At 36.5% G+C, this 18,465-nt stretch overlaps 1 protein-coding gene across 1 annotated transcript; it reads left to right on the top strand.

Moving 5' to 3' along the window:
- Positions 1–516: 516 nt before the first annotated feature.
- LOC146711381 (nuclear GTPase SLIP-GC-like) lies at positions 517–10,748 on the top strand. The gene is made up of 20 exons (XM_085452960.1): positions 517–531; positions 923–967; positions 1,050–1,079; positions 1,158–1,182; positions 1,369–1,458; positions 3,625–3,712; positions 4,260–4,476; positions 4,568–4,789; positions 5,672–5,878; positions 5,969–6,144; positions 7,319–7,412; positions 7,493–7,580; positions 7,709–7,830; positions 8,081–8,254; positions 8,343–8,497; positions 8,609–8,726; positions 8,801–8,909; positions 9,015–9,145; positions 9,354–9,435; positions 9,612–10,748. Exons 1-20 carry the CDS (start codon positions 517–519, stop codon positions 9,695–9,697), a joined length of 2,274 nt encoding a protein of 757 aa, XP_085309086.1. The 3' UTR covers positions 9,698–10,748.
- The last annotated feature ends 7,717 nt before the right edge of the window (positions 10,749–18,465 follow it).

Below are 18,465 nucleotides of genomic sequence, written 5' to 3'. Positions count from 1 at the left end.
AATTTAACAGAGAAAAGTAAAATATAAATTAATAAAAGAAAACACAAATGACATGCCTTCAATTCAAAGAGCCAATGTATTAAATTGCCCCTGTGAGGGCAAATTACACTTTAACAGCTGTGTCAATAACTAAACTCTCCTTCATCATATGCATATGTGTAGTAATTTTAAAATGATTTGCACTTCTGCATTACTAAGATTTAAATTTTTAATTACAGATGAAGAAATTACACAGGAAAGTTTATATGAACTTAATGATGAACTCATTGATAAGTTGATTCCAAAAGTTGGACCAAGATTAACGTTCAAGCAGAAATTAAAGCAGTTAAAGGTAATTGTACTTGTGTTGTGTTTATTATGCTGCTCTCTTTTTTTGCTTGTTTTCTCTTTTTTTTCTCTTAATAGGTGATCAGCGAGATTTTTGTTTTTCTTTTTAAGTACCCTTTCGCACTGTCCCTCTTCCATTCTGTTTTTCTTTTCTTTCATCTTTCTTTCTGCCTTTCCTATCCCCTAACCATGTCTGTCCCATCTGTAACAACTGAAAATAAAATAAATAATAATAACAAATGTTGATCAAATGGACCAATACGGCAAAGCTGTGATGATCCACTTGGTAAAGTAAATCCGTTGGGTATCTTTGTTGGCCTTCAGACAACAATTCTGACAGCTAAAGAACCAAACGGGACAGACACAGAAATAAATAAATAAATAAATTTTAAAAAGTAATTGTACTGCATGTAATTAGTATTTCTAAAGTTGTCTGTGAAGGTTCTCAGTCAGTTTATTTCTAAAGTTATTTTGCATATTGTTATATTTGGTCTGATAAATCTCAATTTCTGTGAATTTATATTAGAATTGGATTAGTATATGCAAACACACATTAACACAAAACTATTTACCTGGAATTTTTTGTTCTTACTAGGAAGAACAAAACATAAATCAGGAAACAGTCAATTTGTCTGTTCAAGTAAGTTAAATACAATTTCATTTAAATGGCCAAGATCAATAATAGCAATTACAGTGTTTCAGTTACTTTGCACTATTAACAGGAGCAAAAAGAAGCACCTGATATAGATCAGGTAAGATTTATATATAATTAAATTCCTATATTTGATTACATAATTTTTCATGCATTAAATATGTACATTGATCCCCAGGTTTTGGCATCCACAAGTGATAAAGGTAAGATGTATGCCTTTATTACCTATATTACAAGTATTAGCAGTATTTTCAAGACAACAGTGTTTTCACTTGGACAGAATAATACCAGTCAGTTTGAGTATTAAATTTCACTCCTGAGCAAATCCCATTTAAAATTATTTATTTGTACATTTTTATTTTTATTTTATTTTATTTTTATTCAATTAGGAAAGAGAAGGTTTGAACATCCAGACGAGTCCAGCAAGTTGCAACCACCAGCTAAACGACAACGTAGCTCCCAACCAAGACCATACTTGGGTATTTCTCTATAAACAATGCCATTTAACAAAAATGGCATTTTTTTCATTGGTTTATTGGTGTAAAAGTATGTTAATAAAATAGAATTTTTAAGAGGCAACGGCTCGCATGCCACATATACCATAATTAAATATTTAATGTTTTTGCCAAGTTCCCATATTATGAGCATGATACATAATGTTCAAACATTTTTCCTCTTTGTATTACATTTTGTATTGACTAACATTGGAGCCGAGGAGCCTGACTTAGCTGGGCTTACTACAAGACACCATGAGCTCAGAACCAGTCATCTTGAAGGGGGCTGGAGTGTTCAAAACCGGAGTTACTCTTGCTGAGACTGGCAGGAGCTGAACTACTCCAATAGCTTAGTGAGATGTGGTTGGCAGGGCCGAGTTACTCATATTTCCCCAGTTCCAGCCCATGGGTTGGTTAATGGGTCCTGACTGTCTCCTGGCCTCTCTTTCTCTGGTGTACCTCTTCAGGTGATTAGTGAAGGCTATGAGTCTTTGCCTAGCAGTTTATAAGGCCTTGGGCATGGGTAGCTTGCTATACTTTTTAAGCATCCCTTTCTTCATCACACCTTTCTGCAGCTCTAATAATTGGCTAACTTCCCTCTGTGCTGCCTTGACCTTGGCATGCACTTCTTCTAGTAGACTGTCAGAGGATACGTCTTATACTCTTGGTAATCAACCATGGAGGATCCAGGTTTTCAGCGTAGCCACAATATTTTCTTTAAGCTCAGCTGCTCTCGTACTCAATCCCTTGAATACACCTGTTATTCTTGGAGCTCTGTGAGATCTGGTGATCATAAAATCCCCTCTGACCTGACGTGACCTGTCCCACCAATACCATAGCATTTGTGTTATACAGCATCAGTCTTGAGTTGTGGTAGCAGTTACTTCTCTTGGTTGCTGGAACAATGAGATACTTGTTGCTTTATAATTAGTCTAGATGCTAGATGTACAGCTGTTGTTTGGTTAGCATATCTTAGTTGCACTGCAATGTAACATGTGACAATTAAAAGCCGCAGTTTAGAGATTAGGTGGCATATCATCAAAGTAGCCATTCATTTTACCGGAATCCTTGAATTTCTCCCGAATTATGTCCTTTCATCTATTTTCTTACCGTGGTAATGTCACCTTTCTCCATCCCTTCCTCGCTCTTTTGTGGACTTCTGTCCCTCCTGTACTTCTCCTTTGCTGATGCTAGTAACATCAGCCTCCTGTGAGTGTGAGGGCTTGTTACTTGTTGGTGTCGGTGTTGTTGTTGGTACCACCGTTGATGGCGCAGCTGCTAACGTGTCAGTTACCTTGACATATTTTGTTGCATTTATTGTAAGTGGATTTTTTTTCTTTTTCTCTCTTAGCTTTTCAGGTTCATCTTTTCACCACTTCTTCCACAATAAACTCTGTTCTACAAGGTGTGTGAGTGCACAGCAAAGGTGGAGAGGGCCTGGTTGTGTTAAGCGATTTGATTGGGTAAAACAGTGTCAGTTAATGATAGCAGTTAATTAATGAATAGGCAGCTGTCAGTGTTTGTGTGGATGGTCCACAGCAGCCATTGGTCTAAAAGCACATTGGCAAAACAGGCAAATGTCTGGTATGCCAGATTACCAGTCAAGCCCTGGTGGGCACTGAAGGTGGAGGGATCAGGTTTGGGGAGGAATCCTGTCACTCATGGTTTTGAGCTTGTGGAGCTCGAGAATCAGCTGACAGTTACTGATAGGCCAAGTGGAATGTAGATCTGGCAGTAGCTGAACGAAAAACTCCGAACTGCCAGTGCAGAGGAGAGTCCAGCTATTAGATGAACCTTTTGAGTCAGGAATGAAAATGCAGCATTCGTAGTCATCACAAAACACTGTACCATCATTTTATGCTGTCAGAGATATTTGAGGTTGCACGGGAGTTTTCCAAACCAATCTATTTGGGGTTTTTGGAATTCGAGAAGGTATTTTATCCTGTGAGAAAAGAATGGAGTGGCCACTCAGGAAAGCACTTTTGCTTCGAGTAAAATATGTCTTTGGGTCCTGTTCACAAGTGAGAGTGGAGTGAGAAATTAGTGATATGGTGAGATGGTCATTCAGAAAGGACTCAGAGAAAGGATCATTGGGATGGTTTCACTGGTTTATAGCTCCTGCTAAATAATTATTTACTTCTTTGCTTACAGAAGCAATCATGCTGTCTGATGTAAAAAACATAATGAAATTCGTCCATGCCAGACTACACGAAAAAGACAAGCTCAGTGCTTTCCTGAAGTGAGTATTAAGTTTCCGTATTCTTTGTTGTGTCTGTATAGCCATGTTAGAAAGCCATGTTTGTTTGTTTGTTTGCCAGCAAGTGATTCTAGAATCATAAATAATCATAGTAACATGGACATTCATTCCTTATTTAATTTGTAAGACTCAAGACCTCCATTGTTTGGGAGCACATGAGCTGTCTTTCATTGTTGGGGGATGTTCATTACAAGAAACAACAGTTTTCTTTTTGCTGAGCCTACATGAACCTACATTTTGTGCTAGTATTCACCAATGTATTTCTTGACTGGTGAAGTATTTTTACTATTACTTACTTTATTAGTTACTTTAAAGTTGTATTGCTGACAGACGGGTTAAAACAGAAAATGAATTCTTCCAATGCTTTAAGTGTGGATCACAGTTAGTCTCACTTGGGTTCGATTTACTTCTGCCAGACTTTTATTCTTGTGAATTTCTGGCAAGTCTGTATAGTACAGCTACTTTTATTTGCTGTTTCTGGTATCCACAAATTAGAGGTAAAAATTTAACTCTTCCTCTCATTTAACAGGAAAAAAATTAGGGATTTGGAGACAGACAAGAGGGAGCTGGTTGGTGTCTTTGGTAAAACTGGGGCTGGAAAGAGTTCTCTGATAAATGCCATCATTGAAGAGAAGAACCTTTTGCCTTCTGGAAGTGTCAGTGCATGCACCTCAGTCATGATCAAAGTGGAGGCTAACATGCAAGGCTCTAAGTATGAGGCAGACATTGAGTTCATCACACCAGAGGTAAAATTAGTTTTAGCTGCAGAAATATAATATCTTATTTTTCTGGGTTTAGGCCCTTTTAATAAAACTGAGAAGCATTTTTGTTTTTAAGGAGTGGAAAGATGAGTTGTGGTCATCTCATCAATTTATTGGGGATAATGAAGACTGTGAAATGGATATTGATAATGACTATCATGACATCAGTGAAAAGTTTTCAGCGCTCTATGGAGAAGAATGGAAAGGAAAGTCTTTTGAAGATCTTATGGATGGAAAATATTTCAGAGAAATTCCAGAATTTCCCCAAAGCAGGAGGAAGATTTTGTCATGTGAATCAGTAAGACATCACCGCTCTATTACTAAACAGGAAGTGTGATGTGTTAAAATTGTATAAATTTGCTGTTATTAAGTATAGTATTTGGTTTCAGTAATTTAGGAACTGTGCAACCTACAGTAAGAGGTGTATGAGACAATTGTCCACTAACAAAAAAAATTAATCTGTTCTATTTTGTTATATTATCTGTCATTTTCAGACATATTTTCTTTTTAGGCCTGTGACAGACAGGCAACCTGTTCCAGGTATACCCCAACTGTCTCCATATGGCAACTGGAGAGGTTGCAGCCCCCTTTGAGACCCTAAATTAGAAAGTTGAAGAGAATGAATGGATGGATCAGTCATTTTAAACACTGTTTATATTTGAAAAGTTGGTTCAAAATTCAAGGTGTGTGTGTGTGTGTGTGTGTGTGTGTGTCATTTTAGGAAAAGTCATCAAATTTCAAGATTTTACTGCTGTTAAATGTGACTTTTGATCTGAACAGTATCTAAGGGTTAAATTACACCATTTAACAGTTTGATTCTTGGGTGATTTCACTATGTGCAACACAGTGATTTATTACTGTTACTGAAGGTTACTCACCATACCAACTAGATTTTAAGTCTTAATATAAAATGAGTAACAGTAGGGTGGGCATTAGGTAAGGCTGCACTTTTTGCAGCAATCTCCTATAGAAAACTATTCCACACGGATATAAAACAGGTCTGCTGATCACATTTAAATCTAAAATTAATGACTCATGCAAACTTTTACTGAGACTAGTTAATTGCTTTTTTGTCATCTTTTATGGCACTGTAATTCTTTAAAGCAATCTGTAACACACTTACAGTGTAGGATTGAAGTTAAACTGTCTTGCATTGCTTTATTTTTGTTATTTATTGCAGGCTGAAGAACTCTCTGCAGAATGTGTCAAGTACACAAGAAGTGATTCAAAACAAGAAGAAGGTAATGAAGGAAAAAAGTGGTTTTGGCCACTGGTGAAGTGTGTGACTGTCAGGTTGCCAAACAATCCTTTTCTCCAGCATGTCACACTTGTGGACCTTCCTGGAAATGGCGACTGTAACAAGTGCAGAAATCAGATGTGGAAAGGGGTAATTCACATTTACTGCTCTTTGCTTTATTATGTGCAAACAGTAATGTCATCTTTTGATGAAGCATTGAGACATGTTATTCTCCTTCAGATACTTGGAAATTGTTCTACTGTGTGGATTGTGACTGAAATTAATCGTGCAACATCAGAGAAAGAGGCCTGGGAGATCCTGGACAGTGTCAGTAGTCTGATTGGAAATGGTGGCGAATGTCAGCAAATTCACTTTATTTGCACCAAGTCTGATCTTCTGGATGACTCAGATGATCTGTAAGTAAATTTCCCATGCTGATCAACCGCAGGGTGTTTCCATAGAAGATAAACCCAGGCCAGACAAAGAGTAAAGCAAAGGGTTTGGCTTTATTAATGCAGAACATTTAGGTCAAAAGGAGTCTCAGACGCTGAGACAATTTTATAAAGTTTACTAAATAAGGTGCACTGAGTAATGAAAAGAGAATTGCCTGGTCAGAAGGAAATTGAGTTATTTGAGAGTGACACAGACAAGGCAGCTTTATATATGGGTACAAAATCTATGAGATTATAGGAAACTTCCGAACAAATCATAATCCATCTAGATCATGTCTCCAAAAGTTGAATCTGTTCATCTGGATGTAGCGTTTTGTGGGAGAAATATTTCATCACTTATCCAAGTGACTTCTTGACTACTTCAATATTCATATGGACAATGACAAAATCCCTCTTTCCAGAGAGATCTGCCATCCATGACCTTCCATCTATTCACAGCTCCTCAACCCCTCATGAACTTGTTTCTCATTATAATGTCAACCTTCATAACCTTCGTAACATATTTGCTCCACTTAAACATCGAACTGTCTCATTTTCCCATTCAGCACTATGGTTTACCCCCAACCTGCGTCATCTTAAAGCTAAAGGACGCCAACTCGAACGTCTATTCAAGAAAACTGGACTTGCTATACATAAAGAAATGTATAATGATCATGTTTTGTTCTATAAGTACTGCATTGTTTCAGCCAAATTCGCATACTACTTTGGTTTAATCAGTTCTAATGAAGGTAACTCCAGGTCTCTCTTTTCATTGTTCAGTAAAATTACAAAAACTCGAGACATATTCTCCTCCCATATGTATTCTGCTGACTTTTGTAATTCTCTTATCTCTTTTTTTCACCCGTAAAATCTCAGATATTCACCGTCAACTTAACTCTGCAGGAGCTTCCGACTCTGAAGTAGACTTCCTGTTTCTCCCACTGTCTTCCTGTCATTTATTTTCCATTATCACAAACATTCTTGATTTGTATCACTTTTTTCTCAAATATCCATTACAGTCTTAAGGAAGGTACCTCATTAGTCTGTTGGTGGGTTATTGCCATTGAGACAAGTATATTTCTTTGTGTGTGTGTGTGTGTGTGTGTGTGTGTGTGTGTGTGTGTGTGTGTGTGTGTGTGTGTTACCCCCCTTTTTTTAGTTCGTCAGCTGATTTCCATGATCTACTAACTGAAAGAAATGTGCAAGCCAAGGATGCAATAAAGATAGAATTCAACAAGCAAAGCAAGATTAAGGTGAATTTTATAGTCCGACAGAGAGTCTAATGCAAACTCTCTCCACATTTGCATTAAATTGAAATCACATTTTTCCCTAGAAACACTTCACTGACGACACTTTCAAAGTGTTCACAGTGAGCTCCAAAGAGTTCCTAAAAGAAAACTACTTAAGTCCAGAAGATACTGGTAGGTGAAGTCTCCTTTATGTAAACATAACATGCATAGCTAGAATGCTAATGTTTTTTCAGTTTGCTTTGATTGAAAGAAGAATTGTTTAATTTTAATTAAACTATGTATGTATGTCCTTGAAACAGAAATAACCAAACTTCAGAGATTTTTGCAAGATCTCAATGACTGTCACTCAGAGACGGTAAACTATGTGAAGGGAGCTCACGGGATTCTGTCTTTGATTCAAGGCGCCAACTCCAGAGGAGTGGTAAGGTCAAGTAAGAGATACAAAATAATATTCTCTTAAATGTTTGGATTTCTCATATGTATTTGTGTTTCTTTTATTGGTTTTTGTTACTAATTTATGAGTTATTATTTGATTGATTCGTGTAGGTTTGCTGTTCTATTTTGCTTCTTAGGTCCGTATTACAGGAGAGTGACTTTTTAAACCAACTGAATTTCATTAAGAAACAACAACAAGTAGTTTTTATGGTTTTACTAATAAAAATATTTTTCAGAATAGTAAAAAAGGCGAGGTGTGTGAAGAACTTGAGATAAACATGAGCCTCCAACTTGATAATGTCAGAAAAGAAATGGAAGACGCCTATACGGCTTTAAAAAAATGTCTTGATGATGGTGTTGAGAAATCCAAACGTTCATATGGAGAAAAACTCAAGAACTTCTTGTATGATGTATGTAGTTTAATCATAGTTAAAATACATACAGATTTTGCATGACAATGTAAAATGCAATAATTCTGAGTTTTCTTTTGTGTTTCAGGGAAAGAATGGTGGTGCTTTTTACAATTTACCGAAGTGTGTCGTTGAGAATGGTGGCATCTACAAACCAAAAAAAGGGAAACCAATAAACCTTAATATGAAGTTGGCTTCCTGTCTGATTGACAGCATTGGTGCAGAATTCAGAAAAACCTTCCCGTAATAAAAACATGTTCTAAACAGTCACATAATATCATTCAAGATATGTAATTTATAACATATAAACTTGCCAGTTAAGCCATTATGATCTACAATGTTTACATGTTTTAGAAATGAAGTAACTTGTGGAGCATTCAATGGAGTCATCAAGACATTTTCACTTGACATTGATTCTCTGATTGAAAAGTACCAAAATGCTGAACTGCAACTCAGATTTCTCAAGACAGAGGTAAGAAGTGAAACTTTACTGTCTATCAATGGACTGATGGTAAAGTTCATCCTTATTTCATGTTTGTCTGTAAGGAAGAAAATATTAAGGCAAGACTGAGCAGAATCATCCAGAAACAGAAGAAAAATGTCTACAGCAGTCTGACAGAGACGATTGAGAACATTATGGAAGAAGGCTACAAGAGTAAGAAATAAAATCAGAGATTCACAACTTGGCAGTGAAACAGATATTTTATTTTTTAGAATTATTTGGCATGAAAAGTCTGAAGAGTTTTCTGTCTTTTTGTAGAGGCTTTAGCATTTACAGGAGAAGGCACGCTGTACAACATGAGGGAGACTATTGAGAACCACGTGCACTCAAAGAAGGACATGTTTGAGCAGGCAAAAAACACCATGTTGGAGAAGTTGCACGATTTGATGGTTTGTCATGTTTTATAAAGAATTATGATGAACATATTTTCTCATAACTCACCTGAAGCCTTTTTCTGTATTTAACTGGATTAGCCTTATACAAAAATGGTTGTTTCCATTCATATTTTTCATCCAGTCTGAGAACCTTCTAAATACAACTTTAACACAGTATCTTAGTCTGTGGTAAGTGATGAAAAACTTTAAAATTTTAAATTAGGTATACGTCTTGGAGACTCTGGAGAAAACTATGAAGGAATCTATTGGACTTTCATTCAAAGCTGGAGAGTGCTTACTCCCAGGTAAACAGTTTGATGTAATTACATTGGTTCAAATTGTTTCCCTTCCCTCTTTATCTTTGCAGTCTTGTCTATATATTTATCTTTAAAAAAATAAATGAATAAATAACTGATTACTCATTCACACATATGTGTGTCACTCTGGGGGGAAACAATTCAAAAAATATTTTGTTTTTCAGATGTTTCAACAGAGTTTGAGATGGTGAAGAAATATTATGATCAACTTGTAGGCACTCCAGATGATGAAATATCACTAACTCTGTAAATCCTAATGTTATCAACTGTCAAATGTCAATGTTTTTTGTCTTTAAAAATGTTAAAATTTGTTTTAAGTACATATGCTGATCATCTTAGAGGCTGCAATTAGTCCATTTTAGGGACTAGTGTAGTGTGAGGATTGTTAAAAGCAATATTAAGATGTAAATAATTCATATCTTCCATTTGTCATTGTTCAGTAGTTAAGTAAAACTATTTATGCATTTTGACTGATACTGTTTAAAAAGCTTGAGAATATATTTTTTATGTGCTTGATCTGCTTACCCTGAGTTACAGTTTTTCATATTAAATCATTACATGACATTATAGAGTTGTGTAATGTTTAGATTATTTCTTGTATTCTTCCTCTCATTTAGTCATGTTGTCTTGTTGGTTTACAGCTTAATTTCTCCCTTGGTGTTCCTTAGTCCTGTGTTATGAAAAATGTATTTCCTCTTTGGTTCTTGACTTTTTTTTTTTTTAAGTTTTAGGATCCAAACTTAGTAAACAATCCTGCTCCATAACAAAACAAACATACAAAAACCCATTGCATTACAGTTTTTGGAAATATGAAATCACTATAACATTGTATACATGTGTATTTAAACATCTTTACATTGACAGAAATTGGAGTTTGGTTTGACCCATCTGTGATAGAAGTGAGCTGTATGTGGTCTATGATGAAAAATGCGTTTTACATCCTGTGAGGCCTTAATGTCGTGTTATCGTTTGGTGGGCCTGTTTTTATTTCCTTTTTGTTCAGACCATCATTAGTGGCTCTTCCCATCCATTATGAGAAAAGGAGTTCACCTGTTTGGGAACCTATGTAAGGTGATATAATTTTAAGATGGCTGCCACCCTCCCCCTCCTCTAAGAAGGCTGAGGCTTTTCTGGCACCCAATTTATTTATTTATTTTTTCTTGCTGTTGTTTTTTTCCCCTTTTGTGGCTTTTCCGTTTTTTTTCTAGTTTCAGTCACTTGTAGCTAGGTTATAGGTAAGCACACAGTTGTTGTTGCTTTTTTTGCTTTACCACTGTGCTTAATAAATGAATATGGTAAAATTGTTTGTGTGGAATTCCCTTCTTTGTTGTCTAAGGAGCTTGGAAAGAAAACCGTCTGGACTTTTCTAAGTTGCTTGAAGATGTTTCACCTCTCATCCGAGAAGCTTCTTCAGTCATAACTTATCCATGCCTTCGTTACTTCAAGATTAGACTACTGCAACTCCCTTTACTTTTTTTTTTTTTCTAACTTTATTTAAAGTAAACAAGTTTACATATAAAATGCACATACACATACAATTACATATACAAAACCTTGAGCACATACAAAAGGGAGAAACAAGGAGGAAAATCTAGCATCTGAGTCCACACAACGCTCACAAGACTTACAGTTTTAATTCGTTCCAGGGGAAAACTTTCCCAAGTTTCAGGTCCATTGTTCGTCTTCTCCGCAGGTCTGTAATGATATGTTTACTCACCACATCACTACTTATCATCTTTTGTTCTAACACTCCTTTGGCACGAGTTTTCCAAATATGTGTGTTTATTACACACATTACTAACCAAAAGAGTCTCCTTTTGTCGTCACACATTTTTTCTTTAAACAAACCATATTTAACTGCTTTAATATTAACATCCACATCATAGCCAATTTCTGTCATTTTCTGCCTGATCTCAGTTGTCCTATAACAATCCAATAGGAGATGTTCTAGGGTCTCATCTTCATCACAACCTGTCATAGGGCATTTCATGGTGGTAACAAAACAACTCCATTTTACCACCGCTCTCACAGGGAGGCGCCCGAGCGAGATGAGCCATACCACGTCTCTCATGCTTTCAGATAATAATTTGTCTTGTATATTTTTAACTATTGAAAGGTTTTCATCTTCATTTGCATACTTATATTGAATTACACCTTCATTTTTGGTTTCATTAATTTTTTTATAGATATTTTTCGTATTATCTTGGAGAAAATTTAAACTATAGTTCCCATTGACTTGATAAGTCACCGAACATAAGTCTGTGGTATGGAACACCCGCTCTGGCCCTGCCCCTTTTCTTTTGCCACAATTGCTCCTTCCCTCGAACCCACGGGGCACCCCGAGAAATTGCGCTTTGAGTAATTTTTATAAAAGGAATTCGCAAAACAATCTCTAAGTCTGGGGCTCCCAAGCCCCCGTGCTTCCTACTCTTGTACATAAATTTCCTCTTAGTCACTTCTCGATTGGATCCCCAGATAAATTTAATGCACATCTTACTTATTTTCATTACAGTTGTTCTCGGGGGAGGAAAAATTGCGGCAAGGAAAAGAAGTTTCGAAATTATGTGTGTTTTTACAATATTAATACGTGTTTTATAATTTGTATCTTTATTTTCCCATTTCATAATTTCCATTTTAATTTCATTTTCTTTCTTATTCCAATTTAGTAAACTAGAGTCAGTATTATCAATCCATATACCCAGAATTTTAATCTCCCTACAAAGAGAGATCATCATTTTAGGTTGTCTGGTCGGATGTCCAAACCACACCCCTTCAGTTTTGTCTTGGTTCAGTTTGGCACCTGATGCCTGTTCGTAATGGTGTAATATCTCCATAACTGAAGACAGTTCGTTTTGGTTTCTAATTATCACCGTCACGTCATCTGCATACGCCAAAGCTGCGATTTTAAGGGATTTATCAAGGACGTATCCCTTGATCCGTTTATCATCATTTATCCTTTTCAATAAGGGATTAATTGCAAGGACATATAACGCAGCACTCAAAGGACATCCTTGTTTAACCCCGCACTCAGCACTAAAAGGGGATGAGAGCTTTCCATTTACCTTAACTTGCACTAGGGACTTTTTATAAATCAATTGGATAATAGAAATAAATTGGTCCGGAAAATTATAAGCTTTCATTACTTTCCATAAATAAGAGTGGGAAACAGAATCAAAAGCCCTCCTTTGATCTAATCCTAAAATGCAGAGTTCTGAGTCTTTTCCATTATAAATAATTTCTCTTAACATACTTAAGTTATCCCACATCAATCGTCCCTTAATTGCGCATGTTTGTTCTTTTTCAATGATAATATCTAATACATCCTCTAGTCTAGACATAATTATTTTAGCAAAAATCTTATAATCTACATTCATTATTGTCAGTTGCCTATAATTGTTAATATCTTCTCTATCACCTTTCTTATATAATAAACACATAACTCCTTCATAAAACGATTTACCCATTGTTTTTCTTTCTATTCCTTCATTAAAATACTGAGTTAACAATTCAGACAGTTCTTTACTCACAGTTTTGTAAAATTCAGAGGGGAGTCCATCCAGACCAGGTGTTTTATCGGTACTAAGTTGGTTAATTACTGACTCCACTTCCTCTCTTTTAATTTTCCCAATCAAAGTTTCATAAATGACAGAATCTAATGGTTCAACCTCACTCAAAAAATTGTTAATAGCGTCGCTGTTTGTAACTATGGATGAAAACATCTCCGAACAATAATCTCTAATTACTTGTCTTTTCCCCTCTTCTTTAAAAACTGACTTTCCATGTTTATCCTTAATTGAGACAATAAAGTCATTCCGACTTTTCTTTTGATTATTAAAAATCATATAATCACTGTTCCCGTGAAAGTCAGTACGTCGCAACATATTAAATAAAACTTCTCTATTGACTCGATCAATGTCCTCTTTAAGAGACATCATTTGATTTTCCTCCTCCTCTTCCTTCTCCTTCTTATTTCTTAAATATATATATCTACACACATCTTCGTTATATTTTACATTCTTTGCATGATTCAATTCTCTCGCTTTAAATTTAAAAAATTGACACATACGTCGTTTAAGAAGCTCCCAAAGTTCCGAGAAAGAAGCAGTAAAAATCTTAAGATGTAATACTTTCCTAATTTCGGATTTAACTTCGGACACAAGCAACTCGTCTGCTAACAAGGATGTATTCAATTTCCAATAGTTCAAAAATTCATGGGGACAACACGACACTGTTGCTATAACCACCATATGATCAGAAAAGTCTGTTAAAAGAGTGTCATATTTCAGACCTTGAACATTATGTGATATGTAGAATCTATCAATCCTTGTTTTAGTTAACGAATCGAATCTAGTGTAGTGGACGGTATGTGGATGCAAGTGCCTGTATAAATCACGGAGTGCTGCTTCCTTACAGACTTTAACCAACAATTTGCTTTCTCGCAGTTCTCTAAATTCAACCTTGGATATTCTGTCAGTTGCTTCAGTAACAATGTTAAAATCTCCACATAGAATTATATTAAAACCAATCTCTAATAAATACTTCAATTTTTTCAACAATTGTATCTTTTTCGTTCGTTTGGGTGCATTATAAACATTAATAATACGCAACCTTTGCCCGTAATAACAGCAATCAACAAGGAGGAGTCGTCCCGGTATTATGTCTCTTCTTTTGATTATATTCACCGCATCTTTTTTAAAGAAAATACCCACTCCGTCAGAGCTGTCTTCCCCTATCGATATTATTGAATGGGCAGTGTTCCACATTTTATTTAATTCACATACATCTACGTGTGTCTTTAATCTCATCTCTTGAAGGCACAAAATATCATAATCAAGTCTTTTTAAGAAATCAACCTTCCTTTTCCTGCTCTTATCTGATTGGAGACCTCTGACATTAAATGTTATTATTTTGATGTTACTCATAGGTTGACTAAAGGAGAGACCATCTCAGAAATATTACTCACGGAGGACTTGGTCTATTATCCTTCCGCTTATCTCTTCCAGAGCTAGAAGCAGAAACGCTCCTTTTTCTGCTTCCTCTCGTATCCTCGTTGACGAGCTCGTTGAGGGCCGGGTGACTTCCACTAAAGATGATCTTCCGTTTTACTTTCGTTTCCCCGGGCAGCGAAGCAAGAGCCAGAGATGCCGCCTCTGAGAGAGGGAAGGATCCATGGTCCTCGCTATCTCCGTCGTCCTCAGGTGTCTGCTCGCTGTCAATTTCTTCGTCATCACTATCGCTTTCATTCTCGCCATCCGATGTCTCTATGATTAGGTTACCACCTAGCTCTTTATCACTCTCGTCGCTTGACTGAGACAGTGGAGATGGTAACTCATTTTGAACAGGGCTAGACTGGGTATCCTGTTCATCCACTTGTGGATTGTCCAATCCAGGCGAAACTGGGAGTGACAGTGAGGTAGTTGTCGGAGGAAGGTGGGGAGGAGTAGAGGGAGGGGGCTCTCTCACCTGGTCATTCACAGGGGGATCCAAGACTTGGGAAGGGACCACCAAAGAAGGAAAATCCATGGTGGCAGAAGGTCGAGGTTGTTGGGAAGATTTAAGTATATTCACAAAAGACTTGGGGCATTTAAAGAAAGTGTGCCCTTTCGCACCACAGAGGGAGCACTCACTTTCGTTTTGGCAAATTTTAGCCTTGTGGCCCAGCTCACCACATTTCCAACATTTGACAGTGGGGCATTCTCTCGCTTGGTGGTCTGGACCTTGGCAGATGAAACACCTCACCGATTGGCCCGGATAAATAATCCTGCCATTGTAGGGGCCCAACGAGATGGAATTCGGAATAGAAATTATATGTCCAGCTTCGTCTCTACGCATCCGAACTTTGTATTTTCGGACTCCATACCAGAATCCGAATTTATCCACTGGCTTGACTGGGGGTTGAAGAATCTCGCAATACCTTTTAAGATATAACTCGATATCTTGGTCTGGAATCCTTCCAGTCCAGAACTTAACAACAAGAGTCACTACCTCTACCTGGACAGAAGACTCCACTTGCCAGTCTTTCCATTTCGGATGTGATGCGTTGGAAAGGGAGATCTCTAAGAAGCGACGTAAGGGTGCCTCTTCGGTGAGGAACAACTCCCTTTACCTGGGCTTCCAATCTGTCCTTCTACATAAACTACAACTTGTCCAAAATGCAGCGGTACGTCTTTTAACTGGTACTAGAAGATTTGATTCTTTTACCTTGAACCTTACTGATCTACATTGGCTGCCCATCAAATATCGGATTAATTTTAAGATTTTATTGCTTATATTCAAAATCGTAAATAATATTGCACCATGCTATTTAACTGAACTTCTCAGCCTGTATACTCCTAGGAGAGCACTTCGATCATTGAGTCAAATGCTCTTGGTGCAACCTTGGTCCCAGCTGAAAACCAGAGGGGATCGTGCCTTTGCCATTGCTGCACCTAACCTCTGGAACAGTTTTCCAGCTGATATTCACACGTCGGAATCTATTTAATCTTTTAAAACACGATTAAAAGGTTATTTATTTGATCTTGCATTTTCGATTAGTTAGTGATTTATCGGACTTTGTGCTTTTGTTACATTTGTGTGTACTTTTAACCTATTGTGTTACTGTTTTTTTTCCCCAGTTGATAGTTCTGTGTTGATTTTACCTAACTTTTACACCAAGAGTGAAATATTTCTTTTAACATAGTACTCCCGGGTTAATTGGTGCGGTTTTTTTGGGTTTTTTTTTTTTGTCTGGCAATGTATTTGTACTCTACTATCGTACTCACATGTAATTAATTTTATTTCATATTTAACTATTGAGAACCACTTTGGTGTACCTTTGGTCTTTAAATGTGCTATATAAATAAAGTATCGATTGATAAGCTCAAATGGTGGAGAGTCCCAGAGTCCCCCCCCCCCCCCCCAAGAGGGACAATGGACACCCTAATGATCCTCTATGTAATCACAAGAGACAGGTGTGAAAACAGGTGTGGATCACAATCAACCGAGGTTTCAGGCGAACTTATTGTAAAACCAAGCCAAACCCTATGGGGCAGGATATGAGTGGGCATTAAGGGCCACTCACATCCTGGGCCTTCTGACAACAGGAAATCACATTATTAGAGATGGCAGGCAGTTGGTGTTATAAACCCCTGCCTCTGTTCGAACAGAGCTTCCTTTCCAAGCTCCTTAGACTATGATGACCTGGATGACTGAGAAGCTTCACAGACATATCCCTTCTTTGTTATGAGCCTAACATGCTGGACATTACAATCTCTAGTTTATCAATTATAAATAACACCAAAAACAAGCTTTACACTGACATGCAATGTGAATGGAATTGTAGGTGAATGATTATTATACTTCATATTGTATTGTTAATCACCAATTAGTGGCCAATCCCATTATATGGTGCTACTATAAATAGTAGCTGCCATCTGAGCAGCTGTTAGAGGTGGGCCACTTTGTTTTATACTCAGATGAAGTTGTTTGATCAGCCTGGGCCTGGGTGGACACTTAATAGCTTTAGAGCTTTGTTTGAGTTTTCTTCTGCCCATATCAGTATGTATATGTGTGTGTGTGTGTGTGTGTGTGTGTGTGTGTGTGTGTGTGTAGGTGTGTGTGTGTGTAATAAAAATCAATATTTCAAAATAAATTAATCCATTAATAAAAACTTTAAATTAAACATCAATTCCACAAAATTTTAATTCATTTACTTATTTCTCCTTTTTAAATTGTTACTTAAAGATTTTGAAAGATGTTTTGTCATCTGGATTTCAATAGTTTTTGAAATGAGGTTTTTATTGAGAGTTAAAAATTTTTTGAAGTATTTATTAATGGTTTAACAATTCATCTTGAAAGATTGATTTCTAAATAGTGTTTTTGTTTTAAATTAAATTATCAAATAAGAAATTACCTATTTAATTTTTAAATAAATAAAATAATTACAATTTTGTTTTTAAAAATGAATTTACAAATGCATATTTCATTATACAATTAATTATTTCAACAGAGAATTGTCTATTTCGATGCATGTGACTGTTCTGGTCTTCCATATATGTCATCATTATTGGTTACTTGCTCTTGTCCTTATTATCCTGCCATGCCTCCCACATCTGTCCCATGTTGTCACATGATGTAATGTTTGTTTTTGTTGGGACTGTGTATATAGTAAAGTAATAGCAGAAGGGAGGAAGGTGTTCCTCCTGAATACAATATTTCAATTAGCCTTAAATGATCTGCAAATGAATATGATGCAAATGGATTGATCATAGTTTTTATTTGCCATAGTTTCAGTTTCTATTTATCATGACGACATTTATCTTTACACTTTACACTGTGCTTGAGATTATTGTACCCGGCCCTAAAAATCTTAGAAATATGGTATCTAACCAGATGCTTATTTTGGATGACATTACTTTGGCCTCCAGTGAGGAATCTTGGAGCTGTATATGTCCTTCTATGTGCATATTAAACAAATATGTCGTACTGCTTTCTTCCAGGCTATACATACAAGGTCTTAAATGATCAGGCCTTATCTTAATAACCTTATAGTACAGTAGCACCCCATTAGAGCACTTCCTTCTCAGACTGCAGGCCTTCTTGTAGTTCCTAAAGTATTTAAAAGTAGAATGAGAGGAAGGCCTTTAGTTTTCAGGCTTCTCTTCTGTGAAACCTGCTCCCAATTTGGATTCAGGAGACAGACAATATCTCTACTATCAAGCCTTGAAACGTATAATCTGTTTATACATTACTCTTTCAACATCTATCAATCTATGGTTTTCTTCCACAGCATGTCTTTGTGTTATCTTCATCCTCTTACCACATCCAGTTGTGGAAGATGGCCATCCCTCCCTGAGTCTGGTTCTGCTGGAGCTCATATGGGTCACATGGTTTTGGGATTTTTCTCTGTTTGCATTGTTGCATTATTGTAGTTTCTTTACCTTACAATATAATGCATAAGTCAATTATTGTCATGATTTAGCTCTAAATAAATTCAATTAAATTGGAATTTAATTGAAGTGAATCATGAACAAAAATAAA

Source organism: Copadichromis virginalis, linkage group LG4, assembly GCF_057382275.1.
Source record: "Copadichromis virginalis isolate Kocher_CV1m ecotype Utaka linkage group LG4, C_Virginalis_male_GT1.1, whole genome shotgun sequence".
NCBI classification, from domain to species: Eukaryota; Metazoa; Chordata; class Actinopteri; order Cichliformes; family Cichlidae; genus Copadichromis; species Copadichromis virginalis.
Note: the sequence above shows the minus strand (reverse complement) of the source record. Positions and strands in the feature narration are given on the sequence as shown.